General features: G+C 37.2%; 1 protein-coding gene across 8 annotated transcripts; it reads left to right on the top strand.

The window, feature by feature from the left end:
• The first annotated feature begins 331 nt into the window (after positions 1–331).
• On the top strand, positions 332–11,348 carry LOC103972907 (uncharacterized). 8 transcript variants are annotated; one of them, XM_018821174.2, is made up of 9 exons: positions 332–525; positions 1,009–4,062; positions 4,953–5,079; positions 5,151–5,236; positions 5,737–5,981; positions 9,127–9,213; positions 9,304–9,403; positions 10,665–10,869; positions 10,989–11,348. In XM_018821174.2, exons 1-9 carry the CDS (start codon positions 433–435, stop codon positions 11,033–11,035), a joined length of 4,044 nt encoding a protein of 1,347 aa, XP_018676719.2. In that variant the 5' UTR covers positions 332–432; the 3' UTR covers positions 11,036–11,348. The 8 variants fall into 8 exon arrangements, 6 of the variants coding, with proteins under 6 accessions (XP_018676719.2, XP_009385578.2, XP_064991676.1 ...); XM_009387303.3 differs by having other exon boundaries at positions 1,009–4,083; XM_065135604.1 differs by lacking the exon at positions 10,989–11,348 and having other exon boundaries at positions 1,009–4,083; positions 9,320–9,403; positions 10,665–10,811.
• The last annotated feature ends 9,167 nt before the right edge of the window (positions 11,349–20,515 follow it).

Here is a 20,515-nt window from a genome sequence, read left to right as displayed (position 1 = left end):
TGATGGTTATGATCGATCGGGTTTCTTCTTCGGGTGTGTAAATTAGCTTTTATGTGTAACACATTGACGGGGGCTGATGAATCAATCCCAAACAAAACGATGGCTTTGTAGCAGTTCCGATCCCCCAATAAATCCTCCTCCAGAAGAAGCGCTCCCCCTGGCTCAGCGAGACGCAGTGTTCCGCTGTAACGATAGGTAGACGCTTACGGTACGTGCGACAACAACTAACGTACACGTCATAGTTGGAATTACCAATATAATCGATTGGTCTACGTGGCAATTTCTTGTTTGGTACAATTTATACAGTGAGTTTAGACGATACAGGAAAGCGTCCTTCTTTTCTATTGCGACCTTCGTTTTAAACGCCCGCTGGTTATCGTCCATCTCTCCCTCGTCTTGTCTTCTCAAGTGTGAACGTCTTCGCCGACATCAATGGCGAGCGGCTCCGACGAGAGGAAGAGGAAGAGGACGAGGAGGGAGAAGGGGTACGGCCAGAGAAAGCTGCTTCCTGGAGAGAACGTCGAGGCATGGTCCCTCTCTCCCCACCATCCCTCTCCTTTGATTGGACGCGATCCATTTTAGTTCCCAAATGTGAATTCTTAGTTGCGCTCCATTGATTTTATCTCTGTTTGATCTCTTCTCATCCTCTATCTATGATATCCTGAGGATTCAAGGAAGAAAACCTCGGTATCGGTTGGTCCTTGCGACATCGTGTTACATAAAATCTGAATGGTGCCTGCCGTTTGATCTCTTATATATTGGAAATCGGATGTGGGGTTATTGCTGCAGCTCCTCAAAATTTTACTTTTTCATGTTCTTGTGCTGTCTAGGGATTTACTTTCATCTCGTTTTGATGTTATGCGTTCCATCTCTATCTCTATCGTATTTTTTCTACGAGTAAAAGAATATACAATCTTTACTTCGAATGAAACAAACATGTTTCTGATCGCGAAGTTTCATACTCTCCATTCTCGCTTTGGTCAGCGTGTTTTGATTGTTCCTTCGTAGGTATTATGTTGTGACGAAGGACTGAGAGGATCTTGGCACGCAGGGACTGTCATCAGTTGTCAAGGATGCTCCCGACTCATTGAATATAGAGATTTGTTATGTGAGGATGAAGGTTCGAATCTTCAAGAGATGATCCTTGTATCGGCTGCTGTAGAGGGCCAGGCTAGAAAAAACCCAAAGAATTATCGTGGCCTAATTAGGCCCTTGCCGCCTTATTATGATATCCAGATTTTTGAGATGAGATATGGGCTCTGTGTGGATGCCTTAGTGGATGATGCCTGGTGGGAAGGTGTGGTTTTTGATCATGAAGAAGGCTCAACAAAGAGGTTGATCTTTTTCCCTGACCAGGGTGACCAGCAGATGGTCATGGTCGACCATTTACGTCTCACCCAAGATTGGAATGAAACATACGGGCATTGGAAGCCACGCGGTGGGTGGTTGTTGCTTCAAGTGCTTCAAGCATTTGAGGAGGAAGATGCCCTGCCAGTCTCGATAAGAGAAATCTGGTATGACTTAAGCACAATGGTTTCTTTTAGGGAAAAGATTGGATTGTGGATGTTTGGATCTCTATCAGTTTGGGAGCAGTTGGTATCAGGGTTGATCCGAGAATTGCTATCTGTTGTACATGTCCTATCAGAGGTTTCATATGACCAACCCGTTGATGCTCCCACATATTCTGGTAATGATGAGATTCCATCGGATGATGTTCCTCGTCAGGTAGGAAGTCTGATTCAAAGTGATACTGCTGGCATACTTTCTGGACCAGTTAGGATAATGGATAAAGTTCAGTGCTCACAGCTGCTCACACCTGATGATTGCTTTGTTCAAGGCAATGGAAACTCATCCGAGTGGAACCATGACAAGCAGAATAATGTCCTTGAAACATCAGATGTAGAGGATGTTCAAAATGATAAATCTGGAATCCCTAGTTCATTTGTATACCATGAAGAGGTGGTATTTGCTCATGGTTCACATAAAAAAAGAAGATGCCGAGACATGCAGCACCAAGCAAAAGCTTCTATTCCAACAGTAGCCCAAAAGTTTAAGAAAAGTAAGTTTGATTCCATAAATGAAGTTTCACCTGATGGGAATCATCGCAGAGATATGGTAAAAGCATTTGAACCATGTAAGGTTACAGAACCTCGGGATATGAAGTATGAGGAGGCCAATAATAATCTGCAATCTGATGCACTTTGCATTAAGGTTATTAGTCCTTTTAGTCATCAAAACAATAAGGAGGAAGATACAGGGAACAGAACAGGACAAACATCTTGGCAATCTTTATATGCTGAAGCTGAGCGCTGCCCAGAAGCAGTTGCTTTATATGCCTTTCGATCTGCTGATAGGGATTCTCAGGTTAAACCATTGAAGGTAGCTGAAAAAGTGAAGAAGCATCTTTTTGCTCTGGGCTGGAAGATCGAATATAGAAGAGATAGATTATTAAGAGTTCGTTTTGTCTCACCCGAAGGAAAAAACTATTATAATCTTCGCAAGGCCTGCATAGATGTGTTGAAAAGAGAACTTGAGGGGGATCAGAGTTGCAAGCAAGGGAGGAAATATTTTGGAAATTGCTCTGGTTTCGGCAAACCTGATTCAAAGACAGGAAACGTGTGTCCAGAACTAGCATCCCTCATGCAAAATTTTTTGGAGCATCCATCAATTATGGGGACTGAACGAACGTCAGATCATTCTGGCCATTGTTTTAGGCAATTCCAAACTAACATAGGTATGAAGACAGAAAGAAAACTTGAGAGACTTGGACCCTTCTCCAAACTACCTGATAATTCACACAGCCTTCTTGACTCTGTCAGGATGAAGCTACATCCAGATGAGTTTCATGAAAGCAAGCAACCAGACAGTTCTGTTTTGGCGAAGGAAAACCTTGAGTTAATTGTTTCTGAAAATGTTCCTACTTATAAGCATATTGAACCAGAATACGGCCCTCAAGCTATTTCAAATTACAAGAGATACATTGAATCATCTCGAGAGAAAGGCTTTGAGAAACTACCTAACGTGGATATTGAACTGATGAAGTTAAATGTTCAGAAGCATCTCTTGTACATGGGCTGGAGATTTGCTGAAAGGAGAAGAAAACTACGTTTTGCTTCTCCTGGTGGTGAGATCTTTCATTCTCTTTATACAGCCTGTGAGGCTTACTTGGAAAAAGAAGAAAATATGGGAAAAACATATGGAAGTTCTCTTAAAGGTACAAATGTTAGCCAAAATTCTTGGTGTGCATCAATTGGAAATAAAATTAATGATTCGAAGGAGGTAAGTCTTCTGTGCAAAAATCAGTGTTTCTCCACTTCAATGGACCCTGATGAGTTCCAGAAATCTGATGAGGTGTCAAATAATGGCACCGAAAATAGATCTATACTTGTATTTAGTTCTCCAGAATGTGGAGAAGGATTTGGTAATTCATGTTTGGAAAAACTTAAAAAGTCAAAGACAGGAATCAAAATCTCTTCTTTGTTACCTCTGAAAGTTGTAGGATGTAGAAGACTTCTAGAACATTATTGCTCCCAGAAATCAAAGAAAAGAAAGGTACAAGACCTTAGAAGCAAAGGTTATGAAGCAGGAAGTATTTTCTTACAGCCTGAACAGCAGTTAAGTGAAAGATGCCAATTTGTTCCAGTAACATCTCCCACCCAAAAGGTAGTTGAAGCAACCTGGTCAATGCTAATTGAGAATCGTATAGTATTAGCTAGGCAGAAGGTGCGCTACATTTCTAAGAGAGATGGTCATGTTTTGATGGAAGGACACATAACTCATGATGGGATTAAATGCAGATGTTGTAGAAAGTTGCATAGTCTCACTGGATTCGAAGCTCATGCTGGCAGCGACAAGTGCAAACCTGGTGCGAACACATTCTTGCTTGATGGAAGGTCCTTACTACAGTGCCACTTACAAATGGTGTATGGAAAAGACCTCATAAACTTCCCACATCCAAGGCTAAAGCATGTTTATGCTCACAGCCAAAGTGACTCTGTATGTTCTGTCTGTCAATATGGTGGTACACTGATGCTATGTGATCATTGCCCATCAGCATTCCATGTAGGTTGTGTTGGACTAAAGGTGATTTCTTCATTTGATTTCTTAAATATTAAATGAGATTTATTTTTATTGAAAATGATTGATATCCAGGATTTAAATCTAGGTCAAAAACCAGTTTAGATTACCTATCAGACTGGTATGTTACTGATACACCATGTAGTATACTGACCTATACAACTCAATATTATTGAGTAAAATTATATATTAATAAATAAAAATCAGAGGTGTTGTACCATTATTGAGCTATATATTTCTATACCTATACTTAGACCGGTACAATCGAGCTCTGATACCTTGTTTAAGACATTAATGCAAAATATTATTCTTATCAAATGTAGTTGCATTATACCATTTATTTGATGAAGTTTTTTTATATAGATTTTTCAGTTACTTTTATCCTTGACCCTTCCCTATTCTCTTCTCCTTTGATTTCAATCTTTAATAGCTAGTTGAACTTTAATGCTTGACAATCTGTTGCTCACAAATTATGTCATTACTTGCATTAATTGTTTTGCTTATGCAGCTTTTGTTCTTTATCTTATGACAATGATGCTCTACATTTTCAGTTGACTAGTGTCAAAGAATTTTGTTGCAAGAAAACAGGATTTAAATGTGCCTGTCTTACTAGTTGGCAGGTTCATTTCAATCTCAACTTAGAACAAAAAATTGCCTTTATATTTCAAGATTAATGCCTTATCAAAATGAATTTTTTGTTCATGTTATATTTTCTTTTCGGAAGTTCATTTTGTCTTGCTTTCTCAATTTAAAAAAAAACAAGGCTTACTTGCTCATCCAAACCCCTTGAAATGTTGCTGAGGTGCAATCTTTTTAGTAGCCAAATCAAAGTATTTCTTATTTTCCATAACCTTTTTTATGTTGGTTGCATGAAGGATCTGCCAAAGGGAAAATGGTTTTGTCCATCGTGTCGATGTGGTATATGTGCCTCAAGTGCATTCAGTTCTGCTGACCAATTTACAGCGAAGACTATGTTGTATTGTGATCAGTGCGAACGCAAATGTAAGATGTCTATCCATTCTCTCTCTAATAATAAATCGTTCAGATCTGACTTGGTGATTTTTCCCCTCTAGATCATGTTGGATGCTTGAGAAGGAGAGGAACTAATTTAAAACATTGTCCTACTGGAAATTGGTTTTGCAGCAAGAAGTGTTCAGAGGTATATTGAAAAATACTCATGCTTCTCTAACATTAACTGGCTCATAAAAACTTAAAGATATGGACAAACAAAAAATGAATTGGATAGCTATTTATGTAGCTCCTCTTTCTTACCTCTTTCCTCTGACTCTTTGCGAGTATCTATGGTTTGACTGGTTGGTTTATGTTATCTATATTTCAACAAAGCATATTTTCTCTCCAAGCAACATGAAAATCATTATATATCAAACGTATTTTAATACTGATGAACAATTCCTTTCAAGTTAGTTATCCTTAAAATTTTCTACTTGTATTTAATGAGGACAATCATTTGATATCTATTCTACAATGCACTCTCATGTATATATGTATAACATGATCTATTTATGCAATTCACTTTAAAGTCTTTTGATCACAATTAACCAACATACATGTCATACGGACTGATTGTGACTAACTTGTACTATTTTCATTCCATTTACTTGACGAAAAACAAAATCTTCATGAGCACCTTATCTGCAGATATTTTTACATTTGCGCAATCTTCTTGGAAAATCAAATCCAACAACAAAAGAAGGATTTTCATGGGTTCTTTTGAGATCTAAGACAGAGACTGATGCCAATCTCAATCAAATTGATTTTGCGACTGTTTCTAGGAATTGCAGAAAGCTCCATATTGCACAAAAGTTATTGCATGAATGCTTTGTGTCTATTATTGAACCTCGTACCCAGAGTGATCTTTTAGCTGATCTTCTCATGAATAAAGAGTGAGATTCTTCTTATATTCTTTATATTTATGTTTTCTTCATTTTCTTTGTCCTCTTGATGATTTTGCACCATGTCTAAAGAAGTTACATACACTGAAATTGCTAGCAAAATTGTTGTCACATATTTCTCTATCTCTGTTTCTTTGTTTGTATTTTATTTTTTCATGGAGTCCCAAATTTTGTGTTGATTTTTTTTTTATCCTTATCTAAGGAAGAATATAGTAATACAAAGGATCTTTTTCAAATGTTATTCTGTTGAAATAAAACTCCATTGTTTTTTGTAGTGGCATTAGAATCTGTCTTGAGATTTTATTAAAAAATTATGGTAAAAAATACATGTAGTTGATAGTTGAAACAGCTAATTTTTCTTTCATTTAAACTTCGCAAGCCTATACATGAGATGTTTACACCTCCTGTATGCAAATGTAATGATGGAACTATGACTGTTTTAGTATACTTAAATAGCATTTTCTAACACCCTTGATAATCCTCATGTTTATTCCTCCTGCTGCTTTTGTTGCATGTCTAAATTCTACCTATTATGAAGTAGGTGACATTAATTTTGGTTATTTTATTCTAGTATGAGCCTGATTTTCTTATTTTAATTAAGAAGAAAATGGGCAATAGACTTACAACTTTTTTTAAAGCTTGATAGTACATTTTCTGACAATTGTAATTAATTTATTTTCAATTTGGGAAGCTCAAAAGAACATAGTCATCTTTTTATTAGACTTACATATACCTAACATTTGGGAACTACTTCATTGGTTGCTCGCTTTTTATGAGAAGCCAATGGAATCTTGAGCTCCTAGCTCATATGTAAACTTTATATTCACTTACCTACAGTTTAAAATCTTCGAGCACCATGAAGCCATGCAAAATATCTCAGAAAATTAAGATCCAAACCTTATCTGCTCTTTCCTATTTTTGTAATAATCTAAAGTCCTTATCCATTTGCCTCGGATAATTCAAATGACTTACATCCATAATTATTATGTTTATAAAATACTTAGTTATTTCTTAGGTTTGTGTCGGATACATTCTTAATCCTTAGGTTTGTGATAGAATACTTGGAAGCATACCTGCCGCCCACCGCCAATTTCAGGTATGCTTCCTCCTCTTCCTCAATGGCTGGCTTCTTCTTCTTCGTTCCTCATCCTCCTTCTTCCTCCATTTCCGCCATCGCCTCGTCCTCTTCCTTTAACGATCCTCCTCTTCCTCCACCGCCATCTATTGATTCCTCTTCTCCTTCTACTTCCTCTTCGAGTCTTCGGTTAATATTAGTGTATCATGTGCTAGTACACCTATACCAACCGGTATGTATTGGTTCAGCCATGGGGACCAATACAAGTGGTTTGGTACAAGATGATAGTTCTTGGTTTTTCCTATAGCCCTTTTTTTTCTCTCCTCAGTATGTACATCACTGAGTACATATTTGTTTTACAATGTGTGATGGAAAGTCATAGGGCCCAAATTGATAATTTCAGGAGCTGATCTCCTGTTGAATGAACTAGGAAATTCCTATGTGCCACCTCAGGTATGCATCACATTCACTAGCATACTTAAGTCAGAAGGTCACTGGGTTGTCTCATGCTGACAATCTTGTTTAATCATATGCACCACTACAAGTAGTTTGTATTATTATGGAAGACTGATTGAACTGAATCAGACCGCTGCCACTATCATATCAATGCCATATTCATACAAAGAGTCCAAAGGTCGATGTCTCATCGCCTCCCCATGCATATATTGTTACTCCAAGGATGCACAATATTGGCTGCAAGTTTGAGATCATGGTTGACATCATCCCCACTACTTCCATATCGACCATACACCACAAATTTAGATGGGCATTTGTTAAATTACTTCCATTGTGCTATTTCTAGGGCTTTCCAGACATCCAACTCTGCTATAAAAGCTCTTCCAATCTCTTACAACATATTCATGTATTTGACTGTCTTGAAAATTCCACCAATTAAATGCTGATTTAGATTATTATTCTTCCATTCTGACCAATATAGTCATAATGGATGCACTGTCAATTATCGCAGTGCTACAAATGATGGCCATGCTATCATATCAAGTCCGTATGGATCTATATGATATCTTCGTGGGTGTAGCCTAGGACCACATGGATCTATAAAGAAATCATAACTGATTTAGACTAGTTTATGAAAATCAAGGCCTTTTCTATATATATCTAGGTTAGATTCATGGAAATCAAGTTTTGTTTCATGCAAATTTACACATTAGATCCATGAAAATCAACACTTGGTATGTGGAGGTCTAGCCCAGATCTGCATGGATTTATGATAGATTTTTGCAGATCTAGCCTAGATTTACATGCGATCATTGCAGACCATAGCAAATAAATTATTCAAAAATCAAGGCTTGATTCATATGGATTTAAGTTAGATCAACGAAAATGAATGTATGATCTATGTGGATCTAGGCTAGATCCGCATGAATCAAGCCTTGAATCTTTGAACTTTGATGAGAGTGTCCATTTTTCCCTTTGCAGACTTTGAGTAGATCATTTACCAAGCCAAGTTTTCCATTTTTTTCTCATGGGACAATACCAAAACCCTTGAGTAAATTGCAAACAACATAATAGTTGACGCAAGTGGTCTTTTAATTTTGCACAATTTATATCCAATAGGACATATAATCCATTTGGTTAGGTTAAAATTTCTTGTGAGTTGTGATTCATGTGGATATCAAAGTTGGTCAATATCACAGGTTTCTTAGCTTTATTTCTGATCAATTGACCAATCTATAAGGTAAATTAAACAATCTCAGTATTCCATCATGAGAATGTTCATGTGGCGTAACACAATTGTTGAAACAAATAGCTGGATCAGTTGTGAACCAAAATTAGTTTACTCGAATTATGAGTATTCCATGAATAAATAATTAAACATAGTTGCTCAGTTGGCTGCCATTGAAGCCAGGAATAATCATTTTTATTTGGAAATTTATGGAAGTTTTAAATTTCACAATGTTGCAATATTATCCTTTATCAACTTACAATAGCCTATCTGATTTCAAACCCATATTCTTTCTCTGTGCCTCTCTTAAGATGTATTTTGATGATGCAAAGTATGTCAGTTCTCATGTTCCTGAGATCATATCCATTATGTTGCAGATCAGAGCTGAACAGATTAAACTTTTGGGGCTTTTATACTATGCTTTTGGTGAGAGGAGATGAGATCATATCAATGGCTACATTTAGGTATCATCAGCTGATGAACTAATTTGTTACTGAAAGACCACCTACTATTTTTTAGTGTTTAATAGCATTATTTACATGTTCTTGATCTAGGGTTTATGGTGAAAAGATTGCAGAAATGCCTCTTGTTGGTACGCGTGCCAAATATCGCCGACAAGGAATGTGCCACATTATTTTGGATGAACTTGAAAAGGTAAAATTTTAAAAGTTACCACTGGTTGAAAACCAAGAATACCTAGTTGTTTTATAGTTGAATGTTATAGTATTTTAATGACAGGAGAATGATAACTTAATCCCAGAAATGGAAGTATTTCCTCCAAATCTTTGACCAGTTTAAAACACATGAAAGCTTTGAGAATGATGCAAAGGTCAAACCATTTCTGTAGGGCAAGATAAAATTCTAAATGAGGGTTTAACCATATGAAAACTGGCCTGAAGTTCATATTGTAGCATATTTAATTAAATATCAAAAAAGTTAAAAATGCATTGTGCCTGAGAAATACCAAAGTATTTGATTGATGAGATTGATGTTGTGACCGGTGAGAATAATGACTGTCAATTAAAAAGAAAGAATTCTTTGTATCAAATTTGATTTATATTAGGATTGTTACTGGTGGATGTTGTTTGTCAGATAAAGAAAAGAAAGATACAGAGAGTAAGGTGGCCCCTACATATGTGTAGATTCAGAAAGATAAATAATTGAGTTCCATGGCAGGTAACCTGTAGTGTATCAATGAAAAAAGTCCTTGCTCATCCCATCCATTTATGTTATTAACAAACATTTGTTAATGAGAATTGATTAACATCTAATCTTAAAGCAACAGTTCAAAGAAGCAATTGAATGATAATTATGTAAGTTTATACCTCATTCACCACTAAGAGATATCATTTTTTACATTAAAAGTCAAAGAAAAAGCAGAATCTTCAAGGGGTAGCTTACGAAATGTAATATGTATCAGCAGACAGACCAAAAAGGGCAACCAGTGGTAAAATTGATGGCAGAAAGTGTCAGACATTTTTGTTTTTCCTGCGGAAACCATAGAGAAGAATCAGGATATTGATGAAGTCACTGAATAGTTATACATGTGGCTGCACCAAAAGTTCATCCAGAATTCTGTTTGATTACTGGAAATTGAAAATCTGAAGGAATACATAAAGTAGTATAAGATGAGCATGGTCAATATGACTGTTGAGATGGACAGGTAGTAAAGTTAACATGGCAAGTAACTAGGAAAAATGTCTGGATTGCCTCACTTGCGAATATATTTGTCGATAGCCAACTTATTGCAGATGTTTGTATTAAATACATGTGGCGGGCATTATTACATTTAAACGCCAAAAGTACACAAGTTGATGTATTTATATTCTTGGTTGGAAAGTGAGATTATCCTACTTGAACATGTGATGTATGTTAAAATTGCTGCTCATGGATTCAATTTTGAGTTCTTGTCCAGTTACTTTCTGCGTTAGGTGTTGAAAGGCTGTGCATACCAGCAGTCCAAACACTTATAGAAACATGGATGTGCTCCTTTGGATTTACAAAGATGAGCAACTATGAGAGACTAAATCTCTTGGAATACACCCTTCTAAATTTTCAAGATACCATCATGTGCCAGAAACCGCTAAGAACTGCTCCAGAAGTTACAGATGAAAATAAAGGTATGTGACAATAATCAAAGCCCCCCACCCCTTCTAGTCATCTCAACCATATGAGTAAAGAAAAACCATCATTTACTCTTTTCTTTTCGTTGCAACTTTCAATCTCTGCTTTGCTGCAGGAAAATGCCACCAACACCAAGATAGTCCCAGTAAAAATCTTGATTGACTGAGAAGCTTATGGCCTTGTATCTGAGGGTATTGAGGTGGTGGAGTCCCTCGATTCATTGTCATCTCTTGATATTCAGTCTTGTTATCTTCCTGGGCAAAATGATACACCTGAGAAGATAAGTTATCAGAATCTTCATTCACATTCTCCTGCATTGAGTGGCTACACCGATCCATTTGGTACGCAGTGAAGTGTGATATGACAGAGTAAATCAGCACAGATAAATGTGGCTTGTAGTTTTTTCTTTTCTTTTCTAACGCTTGCAATTTATTTATTTATTTTTTCTCATTAGCTGCTTGCAGCTAAAAGCTCAGTTACTGTCTTAACCACTTAGATGACCGTCCTGATATCCAGCATCCTAAAGGGAGGTGGCGAGGAGACTTGCATTGCCAATCATTTTGGTTACTGATCCTTTCAGTTTTACTATGTAATCATTTCTTCGGTTAGAACTGGTGACTGATCAAGTATGCCCTTTAACAGAACTAATATAAAATACATCTACAGGATAGGTACCAGCAGATAGTGTTGGGTTAAAGATACTAATTACAAATTTCAGAACTTTAGGTGCACCATGTGGAGAACATGTCAGCCATTCAGCAACCATTTTTAGTTATTAGCATCACTCTTCATTGTTGTTATGCACCACTTATTATACAATTAGCTTTATTAGGGCAGCTGACTTTGTACAATAAGAATTTTGCACCTTGTTGCTGCAACTGTTGAATGACAAATGCTTCATCCAATATAGGCTATGCCCTGACTAGTTCTAAATTGTAACCAATTGACAAATTTTGCTTGATCTTAACATATACACAAGGTTTCTCCATTTCATTGGTTTCTGTGCTTTATATGACGGTAACGAGGACACTTCCCAGATAAGATTTTAGCCCTTGCATTGTGCTCACATGAGATTAGTTGTTGATAAGCAAAGCTAGTGTGTTTTATGCAATATGAAATGGATTTTGAAGGACACCTGATATTTAGAGAGAACACAGCCTATTTTTTCATTCCAATTAATTGAGCATATTGCTTTTACTGATATTTATTTCACCATGAATATTGGGCTGCAGGTGTAGACTTACATTCAAATTTCATCTCATCATTACTACTAATCATCTGGTTTTGCGAGGTGGTCTACAGAAATGATATATTTCTTTTCTAATACTTCATGCATTTCTACAGGATGAATTTTTGCATTAAAATGTGTATGAACTTATAAATTTTATATTTTTTCAAATGAATGCATTAAGATATATTTGAAGCACACCTAACTGAAAATTTCATATCATTCAGCACTTGATAATACAGATATTAATTCCTTGTTCTCTTAGTCTATACATATATATATACATACATACATATATATAGGGTCTGCCGTATCGTCCGGTACGAGCGGTACGTACCGGTCCGATAGGTTGTCGGTACGCGGACCGACTGTTACCGGTCTGAGAGTACTGTAGCACTGTAGCAGTGCTACAATACTCGGTACACCTGGGTGTACCGCTCGGTATATCGTACCGTACCGGTACCGAGCCCAGGTTGAAATACCGGTACGGTACGGTATTGTGAACCTTGCATATATATATATATATATATATATATATATATATATATATATATATGTATATGTATATGTATTTATATATATGTATATGTATTTATATATAAATGTATATATATTTATATATGTATATATGTTTATATGTATATATGTATATATATATATGTATATATATACATATATGTATATATATGTATATATATATATGTATATATATGTATATGTATATTGTTAGGATCGAGAGCATTAAGAGGGGGGGGTGAATTAGTGCAGCGGAAATCTTTCAGCGATTAAAAACGAAAGCTGCGTTCGTTCGATAAAAACTATTTTGATGCAAAAGCCAATTCTAAGATTACTTATGATTAAGTGCAGTTTATGTCTAAACACAGTTTGCGTCTAAGCGCAATTTATGCAGTTTGCAGTTTGCGTCTAAATGCAGATTACGTCTAAGCGCAGTTTGCATCTAAGCGCAGTTTGCGTCTAAGCTCAGATTGCGTTTAAGCGCAGTTTGCATCTAAGCGCAGTTTACATCTAAACTCAGATTGCGTCTAAGCGCAGTTTGCGTCTAAGCGCAGTTTACGTCTAAGATCAGATTGCGTCTAAGCGCAATGCAGTTTGCGTATAAACGCAGTTTTACGTCTAAACACAGTTTTACGTCTAAACGTAGTTTTACGTCTAAACGCAGTTTGCGTCTAAACGCAGTTTTACGTCTAAACGTAGTTTTACGTCTAAACAAAGTTTGCGTCTAAACGTAGTTTTACGTCTAAACGTAGTTTTACGTTTAAAAGTAGTTTATGTCAAAAACATAGTTTTACGTCTAAGCAGAATCAAGACGTAAACGTAAACTGCAAAGAAACTTGTTCGCAGAAATCAGTTTGCAGTTATAAACAGAATCAAGATGTAAACGTAAACTGCAAAGAAACTCGTTCGCAGAAATCAGTTTGCAGTTATAAACAGAATCAAGACGTAAACGTAAACTGCAAAGAAACTCGTTCGTAAAAGCGCAGAAGACAGTTTACAATTATAAATAGAATCAAAACGTAAGTGTAAACCGCAATGTAGAGATCGTACGAAAACACCGATTTACATCTGAATGCAGATTTGAAAAGAACAGAACTTAGAAACTTGTTCGTAAAAGCGCAGAGAGCAGTAGCTATGTAGGAGGTTTGCAGTAATGATAAAGTGCTCAAAATGAAAGCAAACCAGAGATTTAGAGTGGTTCGGTCAGTCTTGACCTACTCCACTTTTGGCTTCCTCCACCAACGAGGTCACTGACGTCAACTAGAAGCCTTCCTTCAATAGGCGAAGGCCAACTACCCTCTTACATATTCACTCCTTTTGACGGGCTTAGGAGACAACCCTTACAGAAGTTTTCTCTCCTCTCTTTACAACTCAAACTTGAAGAATAGAAAGAGGAGAACTAGCAGTTTTGAGCTCTAAGAAACACAGAAAGATAGCAAGATTTCGAGTGTGTGTTCTATGCTTTCAGTGCTAAATGGGTGGGGTATTTATAGGCCCCAACCCAGTTCAAATTTGGAGCTCAAAACGATCAAATCCCGGAATTCCGGGATCAGGCGGTTGCACCTCCTGACTGGAGAGGTTGCACCGCCTGGCAGAGCTCAAAGACTGAGCCTCTGGGCGGTGCCACCTCTGTCAGGGGCGGTTGCACCTCTCTGCCAGAGCTCGAAGACCGAGCTCAGGCGGTTGCACCGCTTGACTGGAGAGGTTGCACCGCCTGGCAGAGCTCGAAACTTGAGCTCTAGCGGTGCTACCTCTTGACAGAAGAGGTTGCACCGCCCAGTCTCGCTCGGAGACTGAGCCTGGGCGGTTGCACCTCCTGGCTGGGGCGGTTGCACCTCCCATCTTCGTTGGGAGAACCTCTCCTGGGCGGTGCCACCTCTGACCCTGGCGGTGCCACCTCTTTCACTATTTCAGCTCACTTGGTTTGGCTCCAAACTTGGCCCAAACCAGTCCGAACTTGGGCCTAATTGGCCCCTACTTGGGTTATAGGATTAACACCTAATCCTAACCCTAATTAACGTGCTAACTATGATTTTAAAGACATTTTCTAAGCTATTACAAAGTCCGCAAGTCAAGACTTCTTCTGGCGAGCTTCCGGCAAACTTCCGGCGGTCTTCCGATGAACTCTCGGAAACCATTCTGCGGACACCCGGCAAGCTCCTAGACTTCACGATTTGATCTTAGCGAGTTCCAACGAGCTTCTTTGGCAAGCTCCGATCTTTCTCGGTGAGCTCCGCGAACTTCCAACGAACCTTCCGGCGAGCTTCCGAAAATCCTTCGGCAAGCTCCCAACTCATTATCGGCTAGTTCCGGTAGCATTCCCGATGAACCTTCGGACTTCCGTCGAACTCTCGAACTTGCAACAAATCCTTCGCGCTTGACTCCGACACTTTGTTTCGCTTTATGTCTTCATCGTTATCATAGTTAATCCTGCACAATTAAAGCAAAACTTCGATCGAGACAATTAATCCTAAGCAATTAACCAAGTTGTCCGGCATGTCATTGGTCCCTCGACGCTTCGTCTGATTCTTCGGCGCATCGTCCTCTCCTGCGGCCTATTGCCCAATCGGCCAGTTGACTCCGCAACTCCGATATCCTTGGCACAATAACCGCTCTTCTTGGCCCGATGCCCGAGTCCACTGCCCGAAGCCTTCTGTCGTTACGTCGACCGATCTACCGGCCCGACGTCCAATCTTCTGACATGTTCCTCCGGCACAACATGATTTTCCTGCTTTAATTGTCTCATCCTGATCAAAGCATCCTGCATCACTCAAAACGCAGATTAAATCATAAACATATATCAAGTAGTTTCATCATCAAAATACGAGATTCAACAATCTCCCCCTTTTTGATGATGACAACTACTTGATGACGGAGTTAACCTTAACTCCTGGAGTTTAAACAAACTCCCCCTATCAATATGCCATATTAATAGAACCTTGAATTCAAACTGAATTCAAGTCATTGCAATATTCATTATGAATACTTGCAACACGTCAACATGAACATATGCATAAACTTATGCATCACATGTCATGTCATCAACATACTTTCATCAATATACTTCTCCCCCTTTGTCATCAACAAAAAGGAGAAGTATCACAATCAAGTGTTTGTGATATTGGTTCAACTCATTGCACGAAAAACATAATATCAAGTTTTATCATCATGCAGTTTTGAAGCCAGAAAATTTAGCAAATGTTACATCATGCTTAGAACATTCAAGCTATCAAGTTTTAGATATGCAAGTTTTATAGCATACAAGATAGCACTTTTATAACATGCAAGCTAGCAATGTTGCAACATTTTAGAACTTGCAAGCTAGCAATTTAGAGATGTTCAAGAAGGCAACTCTTGCTTCTTGAAATATGCAAGTTGCAAGCTAGCAAATTTTTACGATATGCAAGTTTTGCTTCTTGAGATAGGCAAGATAGCACTTTTGCAATTTTTGTTTGGCAAGCTTGTGATGTTCAAGATAACAAGCTCTTTCTTCTCTTTTGAGAAGTGTCATTTTTGCCCTTTTTTTGAATTGTGCTAGCAATCTATCTCCCCCTTTGTCATTGTCAAAAAGAAGGGAAAAACTCTTTACATCAATTTCTAAATCATGACAAAGGTAAGTAATCATTGTTATTTGTGCATCATTATAGTTTCAATGCACAAATTCATTAACATTACATTTCAATTTTTTTTTTTTTGCACGATACCGAAAAATCAATCATCATCATGAGCATATCAAACATGATATTCAAGCATTCATGATATATCGTTTTGGCAACATGATCATAGATATTCAAATGATGGTATCTAAATGTCAGAATTCATTACATCCTATTATGCATGATCATTGACTCCTCATTTGTATTTCATGCATTATTTCATTTCATCTCATAAGGAATATCAAGAAGAGTTATCGGATGATGAGATAAATATTTTATGAATACACGGAATATCATAAGTGTTTCATGTATTCATATTATCACATGAAGCATATTATCATTTTTAAGATTCATAACATGAATAACGTTATTACTATTTCATCAAAATCAATTTCGAGATTCACACAATATCATTAATCTCGATAAGATGGGAAAAGCATTTTCTTTTTAAGTGATTCTTTTAACACATCATAAAAAACTCATTCATAATTCAAGTGATTTACAAAATATCATAAATGAATTTATCACTTGTATTTCATCAAAATCGAGAACTTTAGAGATAGAAAATGATTGAAGCATTTAACATGATTGAAGCATGATTCATATTTAAAGTGTATCTTATGTCGTAAATACGAATCAAGCATTTGTCAAATCTGAAATCATCCTCAAAATTACATTCAATGAATTCATGTATGACAAGCATAGATTTATTGAAAAATCAATAAGATAGAGGATTACATTTCAAGTGTTCATCAATTGTAGCATTTCATCATATGGTAAGATATCAATGCGTAAAACTGTGAAGCAAGATTTTGTTTGATATCTTGATACAGGGCATGATGTACACATTTCGAATATTTTAGCAAGTATAGCATTGCATCACATGGTAAGATATCAGCTCGTATGATGCAAATTTTTGTTTGATATCTTGGTACAGGGCATATAGCAATGATAGCAATCATATATTTCTTGGTGATGCAAGTATAGCCTTATCATAGCATCAGTGATAGCAACCATATCATCGTTAGTAAACATTTCAGCATCAACCATATCAACATTAGTGATAGTAAACATATCAATTCATATATTTCTCTCCCTTTTTTTTTTTAAGTGTTTCATCTTAAGTGATCGATTTCATGTTAGCATGCCTTTTCATTTATGTCAAATGAAAACATGCATCAACGTTTAGGATCATAAAACCATCAATCACAAAAATCATCATGTATAACTTTAAAATCTCATGCATAAAATCGTCAAATCATAGTATCAAAACTTTAATATTTTCATTGCAACATTAAGCAAGGTTTCATTGAACGTCATTTTGAATGATTCTTATAAATGCCTAAAACTTCTTTAGTTTTAATTTATATGATTGACTTTATAATAGCATGCTCAAATCTTTATTCTTATGTCAAAATCATACATCATATTTAACAAACAAAGACAATGAAAATTATCAAGCCTTCCAGACAAAAGCCATGTATCGTCACTGAAAAGCAATATGAAAATCATCAAAATATACATTCTTGCTTCTCAAGCACATAAATAAGATTTAATCTCACTTGGTGTACAATCATTAGATTTCTATCTTGCATTAACATAAGACATGCAATTTTCATTTTCATTTTCAAAATTACAAGCATGATCATATATATTTTTTTTTTAACATGTAATTTTTAAGAAAATTAATTCTAAACTAATACATCATGAAAGCATCAAGTAATTTCAAAATAAATTAGGGGGATTTCGATTACCTCATCATTGTAGGCTGTTAAGGCGTAGTTTGCCGCCTTGCTTTTGTTGACTTTTTCTTCTTCGGAGGAGCTCGATTCATCCCAATTTTTGTTCTTCTTCTTGCGTTTAAAGCAAGTAGTTCGATTCTGTTTGCTTTTTAATTTTCGTTTCATTTGTAGTTTAAGTTTACCATCACTTGAGCTTATGCTCGAGTGGTCTTCAAATGTTCTATGTCCCAAATCCTTCCTGTTCTTTGGAAGGTTGTTTTGTTCATCATTGTCCTCATCACTTGAGTCATCGCTCAAGTGGCATTCATTTGTCCAGAGTTCCAAATCCTTCCTGTTCTTTGGAAGGTGATTGTGTTCAACATGTTCATCATGTGCATTGTGCACCATTTCATATGTCATCAATGAACCAATTAGTTCTTCAAGTGGTAAGTTGTTTAGGTTTTTAGCTTCTTGAATAGCAGTTACTTTTGAATCCCAAGTTTTAGAAAGTGAGCGCAAAACTTTGTTAACGAGTTCAAAATCCGAAAAGCTTTTACCAAGTGATTTTAAACCATTGACGACATCCGTAAAACGGGTGTACATGTCAACAACGGTTTCGCTTGGTTTCATATGAAAAAGCTCGAAATCATGCAGTAAAATATTAACTTTCGAGTCTTTGACTCTACTAGTTCCCTCGTGCGTGATTTCAAGAGCGTGCCAAATATCGAAAGCCGTTTCGCACAAAGAAACCCGATTGAACTCATTTTTGTCCAAAGCGCAAAATAAGGCATTCATAGCCTTTGCGTTTAAAGAAAAATACTTCTTCTCTAAATCCGACCATTCGTTCATCGGTTTAGAGGGAAGTTGAAAACCGTTTTCAACGATATTCCATAAATCCAGATTTAAAGAAATCAAAAAAACTCTCGTTCGAGTTTTCCAATAAGTGTAGTCCAATCTGTTAAAGAACGGTGGACGAAAGACCGAAAGGCCCTCTTGAAGAGCCATTTCTCTCGGGTGTAAATCCGAAATGAGAAATACCCCGCTCTGATACCAATTGTTAGGATCGAGAGCACTAAGAGGGGGGGGTGAATTAGTGCAGCGGAAATCTTTCAGCGATTAAAAACGAAAGCTACGTTCGTTCGATAAAAACTATTTTGATGCAAAAGCCAATTCTAAGATTACTTATGATTAAGTGCAGTTTATGTCTAAACACAGTTTGCGTCTAAGCGCAATTTATGCAGTTTGCAGTTTGCGTCTAAATGCAGATTGCGTCTAAGCGCAGTTTGCATCTAAGCGCAGTTTGCGTCTAAGCTCAGATTGCGTTTAAGCGCAGTTTGCGTCTAAGCGCAGTTTACGTCTAAACTCAGATTGCGTCTAAGCGCAGTTTGCGTCTAAGCGTAGTTTGCGTCTAAGCGCAGATTGCGTTTAAGCGCAGTTTGCATCTAAGCGCAGTTTACGTCTAAGATCAGATTACGTCTGAGCGCAGTGCAGTTTGCGTCTAAACGCAGTTTTACGTCTAAACACAGTTTTACGTCTAAACGTAGTTTTACGTCTAAACGCAGTTTGCGTCTAAACGCAGTTTTACGTCTAAACGTAGTTTTACGTCTAAACGAAGTTTGCGTCTAAACGTAGTTTTACGTCTAAACGTAGTTTTACGTTTAAAAGTAATTTACGTCAAAAACACAGTTTTACGTCTAAGCAGAATCAAGACGTAAACGTAAACTGCAAAGAAACTTGTTCGTAGAAATCAGTTTGCAGTTATAAACAGAATCAAGACGTAAACGTAAACTGCAAAGAAACTCGTTCGCAGAAATCAGTTTGCAGTTATAAACAGAATCAAGACGTAAACGTAAACTGCAAAGAAACTCGTTCGTAAAAGCGCAGAAGACAGTTTACAGTTATAAATAGAATCAAAACGTAAGTGTAAACCGCAATGTAGAGATCGTACGAAAACACCGATTTACGTCTGAATGCAGATTTGAAAAGAACAGAACTTAGAAACTTGTTCGTAAAAGCGCAGAGAGCAGTAGCTATGTAGGAGGTTTGCAGTAATGATAAAGTGCTCAAAATGAAAGCAAACCAGAGATTTAGAGTGGTTCGGTCAGTCTTGACCTACTCCACTTTTGGCTTCCTCCACCAATGAGGTCACTGACGTCAACTAGAAGCCTTCCTTCAATAGGCGAAGGCCAACTACCCTCTTACAGATTCACTCTTTTTGACGGGCTTAGGAGACAACCCTTACAAAAGTTTTCTCTCCTCTCTTTACAACTCAAACTTGAAGAATAGAAAGAGGAGAACTAGCAATTTTGAGCTCTAAGAAACACAGAAAGATAGCAAGATTTCGAGTGTGTGTTCTATGCTTTCAGTGCTAAATGGGTGGGGTATTTATAGGCCCCAACCCAGTTCAAATTTGGAGCTCAAAACGATCAAATCCCGGAATTCCGGGATCAGGCGGTTGCACCTCCTAACTGGAGAGGTTGCACCGCCTAGCAGAGCCCGAAGACTGAGCCTCTGGGCGGTG

Source organism: Musa acuminata, chromosome BXJ3-1 (genome assembly GCF_036884655.1).
Source record: "Musa acuminata AAA Group cultivar baxijiao chromosome BXJ3-1, Cavendish_Baxijiao_AAA, whole genome shotgun sequence".
NCBI classification, from domain to species: domain Eukaryota; kingdom Viridiplantae; phylum Streptophyta; class Magnoliopsida; order Zingiberales; family Musaceae; genus Musa; species Musa acuminata.
Note: the sequence above shows the minus strand (reverse complement) of the source record. Positions and strands in the feature narration are given on the sequence as shown.

Coding starts and splice junctions, on each gene's coding strand:
- LOC103972907 (XM_009387303.3), top strand. CDS start 433: ATGGCGAGCGGCTCCGACGAGAGGAAGAGGAAGAGGACGAGGAGGGAG. Junction 4,084..4,952: donor TAGGTTGTGTTGGACTAAAG/GTGATTTCTTCA, acceptor GGTTGCATGAAG/GATCTGCCAAAGGGAAAATG. Junction 5,080..5,150: donor TGATCAGTGCGAACGCAAAT/GTAAGATGTCTA, acceptor TTTCCCCTCTAG/ATCATGTTGGATGCTTGAGA.